This window comes from Amblyomma maculatum, chromosome 4 (assembly GCF_055883805.1).
Source record: "Amblyomma maculatum isolate TAMU_Amacu chromosome 4, ASM5588380v1, whole genome shotgun sequence".
NCBI lineage: Eukaryota > Metazoa > Arthropoda > Arachnida > Ixodida > Ixodidae > Amblyomma > Amblyomma maculatum.
Genome location: NC_139347.1, coordinates 8893961 through 8906780, shown reverse-complemented (window position 1 = coordinate 8906780; position 12820 = coordinate 8893961). Strand labels below are relative to the sequence as shown.

Genomic DNA, 12820 nt, shown 5'->3' with positions numbered 1-12820 from the left:
ACAATGTATGAACTTCCACACAAAAAAAAAAAATATCCACACCAACTCGATACCATGCACACTCAGGGACAGGGTGCATGAGCAATAGTTCTTGTGGTTGCTTGTAAGAAAATGTTCGACAGGTGGGGAAACTCTGGATCAGTATAGTGATGCTACTGCTCAGACCAGGCCATAAAAACCAGGTGGTGTCCCTTTCTTTGCATTTCTGCAGTCCCAGATGCCCCGCATGAATTCTTGCTAGAATTTCACGGTGCATGGTTTTTGGTATGACCATTTTTGTGCCTTTCAGCAGTACATCGTTTACCATGGAAAGCTCAGATGAAAAGGGCTTTAGTTCCCCCTGCAGCCTCTCACCAGTTGACAACCTGTTGATGACTTCCCGAAGGTACTCGTCTCGTGCAGTTTCATCTGCCAGCTTTTTTTCATGTTGCGTCCATCACCATGTAGCCCAAAACCGCCACTGCGTGTACCTCCATGTCATCTGGGGCACCAGAATGGTCGCCTTGCTGAAGTAGAGATTATCGTGACAGCATGTCTGCCAAAATGAGATGCCTGCCAGGAACGTACTGCAGTACAAAGTCATACTTGAGCAGTTTTAAAAAAAAAAAATCTTTGGAGTTGAGGTGGCATGTCACAAATTCCTTTTGCAGTTATGGACAGCAGAGATTTATAATCCGTCTCGATGAAAATTTTCTGTCCATAAACTGCTGAAATTTATCACAACCAAAGGAAATGCTGAGCGCCTCCTTTTCAGTCTGCGGATGCTGTTGTTTAGCTTGAGTCCACACACGGGATGCATACGCCACTAGTCGCCACAGGCCATTGTGACACTGCAAAAGTGCTGCACCCATGCCTTCTTTTGATGCATCGCAGGCTATCTTGGATTGCTGCCAGGAATCAAAAATTGCTAGAACAAGTGTCGTGCTTAGAACCTGTGATACACTTTTCCTGTCTCGCATGTGGTTTTCAGTCCACTCGAATTCTGAGCGAGATTTGATAAGCGCTCTCAGTGATGCTTCCAGACAGGCGTGGTACATATTTGCAAAAATAGTTCAGCACACCGAGCATACGCTGGACTTCATGTTGGCTTTTTGGCACAGGCATTTCAAGCAAACTTTTGATGATCTTTGGGTTAGGCGAGATGCCTTTGTTTGAAATGATGTCACCGAGGAACTGCACTTCAGTAACGCCAAACTTGCATTTTTCTGCATTGAATGTTATACCGGCTTTTTCCGCCGCTTTTTTCACTGCCACTAGTCTTTCATCATGCTCTTTTCCGGTTGCTCCCCACATCAAGGTATCTTCAGTGTACACCGGGAAGGCCCTCGAAGACTTCAATCATTTGCTTCTGAACAACTTCGGGCGCTGATGAGATGCCGAATGGCATGCAGAGATAGCGGAACCTTTGAACGGGGTAGAAAACTTGCAAATTTTGGATGTCTTCTCGTCATCCAAACAGCTTAAGTAGGCAACCCCGGCCAGTTCACCTTCCATGTTCTCGCGCTTTGGGAGCTGGTAATGCTGTCTTTTTATGGTGCTCGTTTATCTTCCTTGGGTTCATGCAAACCCTAAGTTTGCCATCTTTTTTCTTAACCAAAACCAAGCACTTTACCCAATCTGTTAGACCGTCCTCCTTCACGATGATGCCCGCATGCTCCATATTCTTCGTAGCTCCTCCTGCAGAGGCTCTCGCAGGGACAGGGGGACTAAAGCCCCTTGATACTTTGAAAGTTACGCCAACGATTGAACTTTGCCGCCGCCGCGCTACCTCCTCGCCTCCTCCTCGCCCCTTGCGCGCCCCTTCGCTGAAGGCCGGCTCTCCGCCCGATTTCCTGAGCGACGATTGGTCTCCCTGCCGTTGCCATTGGAAACCGACGCGCGTCCGGCGTTTTCCTTGTGTTTTCTTTTTCCTTCGCGCCATTTTTCCCCTAGTCTCGGCGAGCGAATATTGCGCGCTGTGCTTTTATTGCAGCTTGCAAGCTCTATGCCGTGCTGTTGCGCGTACAACTGCAGCAAGCGACCTGAAGATGGTTATGCGGTATTCATGATATCTCAAGGCAAGCGTGACGGCTTGCGCACGAGTCAATGGATTCACAAGATTAGTCGAAAGACGTTTATTCCTAGAAACAACAGAGTTGTTTGCGACGTCGAGTGCCTTTCTCACTCCCCGTAATAACGCGTCACCTGACGCTGCGTTTTTTATTCCTACTTGCTGCTCAATATTTTTGCGGCGGCAGCATGTTCATTGTATAAAAATAAGGTTGTCCTCTGCAGCATGCTGAATATTCTGCGAGGCTCCAAGGCTCCATCATTTAACACGCTTCGACTTCTGTACAGCGAGAAACAGGGCGCTATAATCTGCTTTTTGCTGTCAGAGATAACTGGAAAATTACAGTCTCTCGATTGCATTTGTCGCGATTATGCTAGGATCCCTGGCCTCCTTCACTAAAAATCAAAATTCGGGCTTGTAGAGGAGCTAGCCTTTCCAGCTTTTACTTGTAGTGTGCGTCGGTTACTCGGGAGCATTGAATGCTGGCCCTGAAAAACTCTTTGGCAAGTAAACCCGAGGTATTGCGGGTAATCTGCACTAGTTAGGTCGTATGGCATTTTTTTTTCAATTCTTGAATGTGTCTTGCCATGCTTCGACGCACGCGTGGGTTAAAAAATATGCGTTCGTTTTATCAGGGATACGGCCAATGTGCAGGAGGTGTTCATATGATCACACACGCTTCACTTTGACCATGACTACAAGGCGTTGGCAGGTTACCTTCGCTTTGAAAGCTGGAGCTCTAAAAGCGCGATTCCGCGTATTCATTTATTGCGAGAAAAGTTATCCCATCGATGTCAAATCAGCCGGAATCATTGCATCAATTTTCTGTATTTACGAAACTTAAACAATCAATGATGATTATAGTTATTATGTAAAAATAGGGGAACATTTTGCGAGCAACAATTCTTAACACTGTAACATATTACTCATTTCAATTGTATGCAAGGTTTTTTTTTTCACCTAGCCTGAGTAATTATCTCATCGCTCTATGTTCTAGCTACATTTCACTGAAGACCAGTTTGAGCCGCCAATATTACACGAACTCGAAAAAAAAAAAAAACAGACCAAACGCAGTTCCATCAATTTTCTCTCACCGACCTGTCCTGAAGTAAAGGAAGCCTCCTCGACAGAGACGTGAACCTCGCGCTGATAGTAGTCAGTTATTTCTGTGGCTTGCTCTTTTCCCACCTCCATTTATGAGAAAACAAGAAAGTATAAGAATTAAAAGTCAATGTATAGTTGTCTCGTCACATATTATGAGATAATAGAGATATGACTGACAACGTAAGTCAATGAAAATTGAAGTATATCAATGGGTCATGGGACGGCATCAGATTAAATAGTGATGGTTATGAATAGTGATAGGTAATGATGGTGACTGTTACGGATAATAATAGTAAATGATAGTAATAGGCCCGGATAGTGAGGTGGTAGTGTTCGTTGCGGATAGTGACAGTTACGATAGGTCTCTGGCATTAGTAGATATAGTGATAGATAGGATAGCGATAGTTAATGAATTGGCAGTTATATGCTTTCTCATTTCCGCACGTTGAAGACCTATGTGCACCTTGTAATTTTTTTATTTGATTGTTGCGTTCAATGAAATCAAGCTCTTTTACACAGCGCATGAGACCACAGCATGCTTGCCCCAGAACTTCAGTGTATCGGCAATAGGGCCCACCACTTCTCCCAGTGTACCCTGCTGTCTTTTAACCACACGCGAAGTCAGTGAGGGGCCACGTACTCATAAAATTATTTAATTCCTCCATCAGCATCATATCAAGACTGCCGTGGCAAACCTGTTCCTTGCCTCGAAGCAGCAAGGAACAGCTCAAAATTTGATTTTATACAAAATTAACTAATGAACGCAGATTATCGCGGATCGCTAACTAGCACAGTGTACACTTGGCCTAAGCTTTCCAACGGTATACGGTTCGGTGTTGCAGCTAAAATTTAGATTTTAATTGCAATTTACTAACTATCAATTAATTTGGCCCAGTAATTGATTGAAATACATGTACAATTAACCAATAATCCAATCTCATGGTTGATGACGTGACATATACTATGCTTAGAGAGATAGCTTGACAGTAGCGAAATAGACTAAGTCCTGCTTTAACCTTCTCTAATCTTGAAGCTCAAAGCACCAGCCTGGATCGTTTTCTGAAGTTTTACCGCGGTGACAGATTTCACGGTCTAAAAAAAACAAACACAAAGTCAGAGGCAGTACTAGATTAAGTGCACAAAGTAAAACCTTATCATGAGACTTAAAAAGTGTCTGTAGCACAGAACTCGCCTGAAAGCTTTGTTTATCAGTATTCCCCATTCAAACAGTTCTAAGAAGAAAGCAATCAATTCATGAACTTTACTATAGGCATTCTCAATGCTTTTCTCGCAATTTTTCAAAAATTTTGTGCACTCCTGGAGCGCAGACCTGGCCCAAAAGCTCGCGCTTCACTCACTGCTGCAGCCGGCCGGCCGGCGTCAGGGGGAAAAAGCGTGTCGTGCGCAGCGCTCGCCGCCGCCGCGCGAGGAGAATCGAGGAGGAAAGCGCGGCGCGGAGGAGAGTGTCGCTACTTTCAAATTATCAAGGGACTTTAAGGGGGACCCGCCGTGCTGGTTGTGCAACGGGCCTCGCATCTGGTTGCATAACCATGCTTTAGGGTTGCCTCGGGCAGCCTAATCCCTGGAAGACATGCCTGAAATTCTTGATTGCTTCATACTGCGAAGAGTTTACAGTAGACACGGTGCGCTGGAGAAGCCCCAAGGCTTCGCTTGCATCCAGTCCTAGTACGGCTTGGCAGCCATTTTTCACAACAAAAAAACGTGATGGTAGTGGAGACGTTACCAACAGTCACCTCCTGTGTCGTCGTTCCGAAATGAGCTATGACACCTCCATTGTACACTTGCAGTACTGCACTAGTAGGCGTCAACTCGTGTGCCTGCAGCATCTTATGCTAAACTGAGCATGGAAGTAGGCTGGCCTGAGACCCGGCGTCTACCTTGAAGAAAATATTTTTCCAGCAACTTTAGCTTTCATTGTCCAGTCCTTGCTACTTCCTCTTTCAGCTCCAACCTCCAGAAAGTCATCATCGCAGCTCTCTTTGCTGACTTGACCTACTTTGGACATTCCTGGACAGCTAACCGCAAAATAGTGAAGTTTGCGGCGTTTATTAATGCGAAAGCATTACTTCGCTATGTTCACAGATTTCTGTCCGCAGACAGTGTCCGCAGGCTGCGGCGCCCGCAAAATAGTGCTCCCAGCAGTTGTGAGTAATTGAGAAGTGGTAGAGGTTAATAAGTGGTGTCAATCGATAGATGGTAATGTAATGTTGTGTACAAAAAAAGTAATTAGGCCAATAATTTAATTAGGTAATGATTTAGAGTAACTGGTTCACAGGAAACGAAGGGCTTAGTATCTGCCACACTTGTTCTGTGGACACCTGGACCGCGCTGTAAGAGAAGGGAAGGTGGGAGTGAAAGTGAAAAGAGAGAAAGGGCTGCCCTAGTGAACTAGAAGTAGAGCCGAAAAAGAGCATAGGAAGGGATTGGCGCTCAATTTGAAAGTACCAAAGACTAAAATGGGCAAAAAGGAAGTGAATTATGCAACTAGAAGCAACCAGAAGCAACCAACAGCAGTATCCGTGCTTTTGCATTACTCCAATGCAGATTCTGCAGTGCTCTTTAATTATTGCTCTTTTCCCCATAGGCTGGATACTGCCTAGGATTGTGCCATCAATTGCACTTCTTGCAACGGTGCTGCTTCCTGCCCTCTTCACCACTTTTGCTGCTACCTTGAGGCCCATGCCTTGAAACAGCATCGACGCATCTGCATTCCGCGTTCTGCATTCCACATCCGCGCTTTGTGTTCAGACCTTGCGCTGTGGTAAAGATTCTGCAACCTTGCATAACTCTCCAGCTTTCGACAACGTTGAAGATTTTTCTTGTAGCATTTTCTTGCGCAGTTTTGAGTCATTTGTGCCAAAAATGATCTGATCTCTGATCAAGGAATCATGTTGGTCTCTGAAATTGCACTGTGCAGTGTGTTTCTTTAGGTTCCAAACAAACTTTTCGGACGGCTTTTCCTCTGCCTGCTTCTGCGTTCGAAACATGTAACAATCGTGAACATAAATTACTCATCTTGGCGCAGTAGGACTAAAACTTCCCAACCAGTGTTTCGTAGTCCTCCTTTGCTCTCTGCAGCCTCGAACTTGAAAGTGTTGAACACATCCAGTGCTTCATCACCAGCTATGCTCAGCAGTAGTGCAGCTTTTGCTGCCTCACTGCATGATTGTCCCTTCCCGTCGTCATGGTTGCCTGCATGAAGAGGTCAAACTTTTTCTTGAAGCGTCTCTAGTTTTCCGAGATGTTCTCTGTCATTTGCAATGGTGGCAGGGCTTTCGGAAGTTTCATCGCTGTCGCTACGTCGCTCAAACGACTTCTTCGATAGGAAGTGGCCACACTAATGACGCCATGTATCGTGATGTGAAGCTACCAAGAGACTGAGGCAACTGCATAGTAGCAGGAACAAAAAGAACCCGAATGGTTTATTTGCAGACCTTTTTATACAAGCCGTGGGCGGTGCTGCGTTAGTAAGGTAGCACAGCACCTGTCTGATACACCTTCCAAATTCACTCTATCCCAATCTTATTCTAGTTATTTTCCTTTCATCATAGTCTGAATCTGTGGTTACTACCTGTCCTAAGTAGACATATTCGCCTACCACTTCTAGTGCTTCGCTACTGCTGTTCCTTTTCCAGGCCGTTCAACATTACCTTAGTCTTCTGCATATTAATCATTAGGCCTACCTTTCTGCTTCTTCTGTCTAGGTCATTAATCATTTGTTGCAGTTGGTCCCCTGACTTACTTAAAGTAATGTCATTAGCGAATTGCATATTACTGAGCTATACTCCATCAACCCTGATGCCTAACTGCTCCCATTCCATGTTTCTGAATACGCCCTCTAAGCAAGCTGTAAATAATACTGAGGAGATCGTGTCTCCTTGCCTAACACCTTTCTTAATTGGAATTTTATTACTTTCTTTATGCAGAACTGTGCAGTCACTATAGATATCATCCAGTACTTCCCAGTGGTGGAAATTGCGCCAATTGCGCCAAACTGCGCCAAATCAGAAATCGTGCTACATGCTGCTACAAAATCGATTTTTTGCCTACTTCTGCGCCACGCCTGCTCCTAAAGTCGCTGAATAACTTTGTCGACTGCGAAAGCGAACTGTCGCAAAACTAAAACTGACATCTACTGAAAACACTGTGCAAAGCGGAAGAATATTTTTGCAGGTCCTGGGCGGACAATCGCATGATACAAAACTGACGTTTGTCTACGTCACTTCTGCGTCTCCTGCCGGTGTTTTTTTTTTTTTTTTCTATCTACTGGGAGGGTGTGAGAGGGGGCTGCAAGATATCTCTTACCTCTCAAGTCCAAAGCGTAGGAAGGGTGAGAGCTGGCCGTCGAAGGGTTGAAGCACGTTCAAATGCATGATGGCTTCGAGCTGCCCTGGGTGCTTGCTTAATTTGCGCGTGCATGCGTGCGTGCGTGCGTGTGTGTGTGTGTGTGTGTGTGTGTGTGTGTGTGTGTGTGTGTGTGTGTGTGTGTGTGTGTGTGTGTGTGAAGGATGTGCGAGCAGGCGGTTTCAGGTTTCAAACGAGTGACGGTTTGGAACTGCCCTTGACAAAGCACAACTGGAACAGTATGCACGCTTGCTTCCTTATTTTTTTTTCGTACCAGTGAGGTATGTATGGGGCTGCGATGGCCTGAGTAGCAGCGAAGGGAGCGCTAAGGATTTGACTGCTTCTGTGTGCGTGCACTAGACTCTGTTGGCAGCTTTAAGAAGATTACATCAGTCTTGACAGTTATTTCTTTCGGCCACTACAAAACTGCATGTGTGTGGGCGCTTGCGCGTGTGAAAATAACTCATGCGCAGGTACTCAATATATTTGCAGTCCCGCGTATGGTCAGTAAGTACCCTTGGACGCTTTCATTGCAATGAGGAAAGCATACGCACAATCCCCACAGTGTGCTGCGAAGAAGCAGACTCACGACTCCGAGTCCCTGTGTCGCTTTGATTAACCAGAACCAAACCACCGGAAGAAAAACAATAAAAGCAAAGATTGCGAACGCACGGAATCTGCGCTCACTCTATGCATACCCGCGCATCACGCCTTTTGATTGAGAAGTGCCAGCAGCGCACCTCTCTCGAGGGGAAAGAAAAAAATCTCCACCCAGGACCTGCAAAAATATTCTTCCCTCTTTCCCTCCAATCAGCACGGGTCTTGAAGGAAAAAGGTGCCTCTATGTTACCCTGATATACAGGTCAAGGACACCCAGGTCAGAATCAGGAAAAGGTACAGGAAGAGGTGAGGTTAGCCTGGAATATGAGCACCAATGCTTAGCTGCTTTTCTCAAAAGGCGTCAAGTCTAAAAAATTTGCAGACATTGAGAGTGGACAAGCCCTTCTGAAGAATGGAGAGGAAAGGCTCGCAGTGGCACTGCCCGAGCTGGAGTCATCAAGGCAAAAGAAATAATGCCTTAGAGTTGCAGTTTTAAGAAGCGGCAGTTCTAAATTTCTACAGGGAGTTTTTGTATTAAGACAGCTAGCTACCTTCTTTCCAAGGCTGCGGTGTTTACACTGTTGTTGCACATATCGTTATGCCTTCGCTCTGAATAAAAACAGCTTTGGTTTTAGCAAAACCTCCTGTTTACTTAATTTGGTGCTTTTTAAAGATAGAACAGCACTTTAGACTGCATTTGAGCTTGAAGCTTGTTTTTACATGGCTGTGGTCGTTATAAACATGTGAGCAATTGGGTTCCAGAAATAAAACAAGCCGTCTTTATTTAAGCGTCTCAAGATTTGAAATTTTGCTACAAAGCTTTTTTTTTCTGCTGCAAAAGCTCAAATATTTGCTACAAAATGGCATTTTTCCTTCTGCTACAAACTGCAATTTCTTCTGCTACAAAAGCTGCTACAAGGAGCCAGTTGGCAGTTCCACCACTCTCACCTACACCCTGATCTCGCAGAGCCTGGATGACTGCTGAGGTTTTGGCGGAGTCTAATGCTTTGTCGTAGTCAATGGATGCCATGTATAGGGGCTGGTTATATTCCAAGCACTTGTCTATCCCTTGGTTGACAGTATGGATATGATCGAGCCCCCTTCTTGCCTGATCCTTCGGTTGATTGAAGTCTAAGGTTGTCCTGATCCTATTAGCGATTACCTTAGTAAAAACCTTGCACGTAATGGATGGTACGCTGATTGGTCTGTAATTTTTCAAGCCCTTAGCATCCCCTTTCTTATGAATTAAGATATTAGCATTCTTCCATAATTCTGGTAACTTCGATGTTGTCAGGCATTGCATATAAAGGGTGGTGAGTTTTTCTAGCACAATATTTTCTCCTTGCTTCAAAAAATTAGTTTTGATCCTCTCCAGCTGCTTTCCCACTTTTCATAGCTTCTAAAGCTTTCTTAGTCTCGTCCTTGTTTACTGACGGAACGTATGGTTGCTCTTCACTGCTGCCAAACTCATTATTTTCCTGACTTTGGCTACTGTGTAGACCTGTATAGAATTATCTTGTCCATATTCGTGGAGACATTGCCCGCCTTGTGCCTCAATGCATACATCTGATTTTTGCTTATGCCCAATTTCTTTATTATTGATTAGTTTTGATATCTCTGCCAGTTCTATCCTGCCCGTTGGGTTGGAGGCTTTCATACTTTGGCATTAATCTTACATATCCTTAGATAGTTTATCAGTATCCTCACTAACTATTCTACCACTTACTTCTACTGCGCACTCAGTAACAATATCTCTGAAATTGTTCACTGCCTCCAGGCTAAGGTCGGCTTCCTCGTTTAGCACTGAATATCTATTCTGCAACAAGATCCTGAATTCTTCTACTTTTCCCCTTACTGCTAATTCATTGATAGACTTCTTCCCCACTAATTTGTCCTGTTCTCTCCTCGTTCAGGTACATACACTTTGCAACTCATTTAATCACTAATCCCTTAATTTGTGCCTGTATTGTCTCTCAAATACTCACTATCTAAGATATAGTCATAAGTTACCACATACGTAAAAGACTACCCGACTCCTAACAATATAAAGCCATATTTAATTTGCTTCACTGCATTGAAATTCACTGCATCGAAGCTTACCTGCTGTGATGATTAGAATCTTCGAACGCATCTTCTGGCACACTCACAGGAAAACCTTTGATTTGCAATAGATTTTTCCACTGCCGCTGTGCGTCCTTTGTTGCCACCAACTGCTGCTATGCATCGTTTGTGTGGCTATAGGCATTTTACTGTGGTGAAAGCAAACATTCTTTGCTTTATGAAGTGTTTTGTTACATTGCGATTTAACTGTAGATGCTTATTGTGCTAGCATAGGGTCTGTGCCATTTGTGACCATGGAAGACAAGTTGCATTTGCCGCTCTTTATTTTGTGGTATTAATATTTGTCATTGTGTTGCACTTGGTCATGCCTGTGATCTTGACTAGGGGCTTTGGCAAAGAACTGATAGCCAAGGCAGCCTACAATGCTGCTACAGCCCACATCACAAAAATGGTGGCGGAACAGAAGCCTGGTCCCATCAGGGTGCGCCGGCAGCAGACGCAGAGGCCTTGCCACTGGAAGGTACATCCATACCACAAGGTAGGTGAGCGCATGCAGGTGGGAAGCTGCCTAATATCTGTTTTCTTCACAGAATTCATTTTTTTTTTCACAGCTGCTGTTTAGCATATGCAATATTGTCTTTAGTATTACTAGAGCAAATAATTCCTTCCATTGATGCACATAAAAATCACAGGTGTTTGAATTCCTGGAATGTAAAGACACATAAGACCTCTTAAAAGCAGGTTGTGCAACTGTGCAGTGCAACTGAGCTTGCCCTGTTCCCTTTATCCCCTACGATGCTGCATTTGGAAAAAAAAACTAAAATCTATAAAACATAGCAACCATGCATTTGTGAGTTGAAGGCAATAATGGGGCAGAATAGCTGTTCACTGACAGTTACAATGCTATCTTCTGTAATTTGAAGAAATGAGATAGTTTCAGTTAAAGGGCCTATGAAAAGCTATTTGCTAGAATTGTAAAAAATGTGCACTAGCAATAGGTGTCCAATTAATCTTCTCTGCAACACAAAATCTTTTAAGCTAGCTTCATTAGGGCCGAACATATGGGTGATCGAAAATGATGCTCCTCAACTCAACCCGTGCCTGCAAGCAAGAAAAAAAGAAAAGCCGCGGCGGTGCCCCATCATGCCCCGCCCGCTCGCTTAACTTGGGAGCATCCAGGGTGCAGGGCTGCTCAGCAGCCCCACGGACGTCAGTGGGGAGGCTTTTGCACGCCAATGTGTCGCCGAAATCGACTGCGAGTGGCCTGCTTTAAACTTTTAAAAAATTATTTGCAAATTATCGGCTCCACGTAAAGCTTTGAAATGTGACTCGAATACTCGCAACCTATATGAATTGCTTGCATTAGAATTTTACTGCAAGTAGCATTTCAGTGGCTCTTTAAGATCTTGTATGATGCCCATGCAATTGTGCTTGATGGTGAATATTGTTGTCTAAGTTGCAGGGGGAGGCAATCTTGCCTTTGAAAACAAGTTGTTTCCGTAAATGCTTGATAATGTAGACCGAATGTGGGTGGCATGACACATCTGGAGGTCATTAGAGAGGCTTTTGTCCCACAGTGGGCTTACAGCTGGCTTGTGCTGATAGTGTCTGATTATTGGTTGACTGAATGGTTTGTCTGTGACAAATATTTTGACACCCAGAATAGCTGATAAATAATAATTCCGGTTCAGACTGTACTGATTGCTGAGCTGAGCTCTCGTTTGGTTACACTGGTAACCTGTGTTATGTGTAGTCTATTATAAACGTAAAAGTGTTGGTCATGCTGCTGGTAGTAAACTCGATAAGTATTTTTGGCAAGGATGGTGCTCACTGTTTGCCATTTGTATTATGCAAGTGGAGATTGTGGCATCAGTGATGATGAGAGCAGTGCTTTGTCCTTGAGGCTGCAGTTGCCACTTGTGCCTTTGTATAAGTTTTAATAGTACGGAAGAGTTTTCCACAATAAATTCAGCACGATATGCACAACTTACTTCAACTAGAGGATGTTACAAATTAATATCTCTCCAAAGTTCTTAATGACTGTAAATGTGTCATTGAGGTTTTATTATATCAGTAGTACTATTGGTGTATATCCTGCTGTATGACAGTGTATGTGATGTAGTCGATTCTCAGCAGAACTACTGAACTGTGCTCTCCTGGGCTTATTTTAAAAAATGGCCGCTAGGCAGCTTTTAGTGGGGTCTGTATATGCAGTGCACGGGTCTTATAGGGAACAGAAAGGTATTTACTCTAACACCCAAAATGCAAAACATGTGCTGACCCAATCCTCAAAGCCGAAGTGATGGTACAGTTAAAGCTCGTTAATTTGAACTTCACGGGACTGGGAAAAAAGTTCGAATTATCTGATGTTCGAATTATTGAATGGCCTGGAAAAAACTAACAAAAGCCATTTGCATTACGGTAAATGTGCTGTATTTAGTCGCGTAGCGAACTCATTGGCATAATGAACCCACCCAGCCCCGATTTGTTTCTACGAATCGGGAAAAAAAAAAAAAAAAGGCGTCAGTCGTCAGCGGGTCCCTCCGTTTCGCGCCATCACGGTCCACTACACATTAGGTCTCCTCGATTTGGCTGCACTTTCTGCACGAGTTCACAAGTGCTGCACTTTGGTGCTCGATT

General features: G+C 44.2%; 1 protein-coding gene across 4 annotated transcripts in view; it reads left to right on the top strand.

The window, feature by feature from the left end:
• LOC146190257 (uncharacterized) overlaps positions 1–12820 on the top strand; it is a 60211-nt gene that overhangs the window by 7944 nt on the left and 39447 nt on the right. For all 4 annotated transcript variants that reach the window (XM_084600713.1, XM_084600712.1, XM_084600711.1 and 1 more), the window contains exon 4: positions 10565–10718. In XM_084600713.1, the coding sequence (XP_084456839.1) occupies positions 10565–10718 (154 nt within the window). The remainder of the gene's footprint in view (positions 1–10564; positions 10719–12820) is intronic.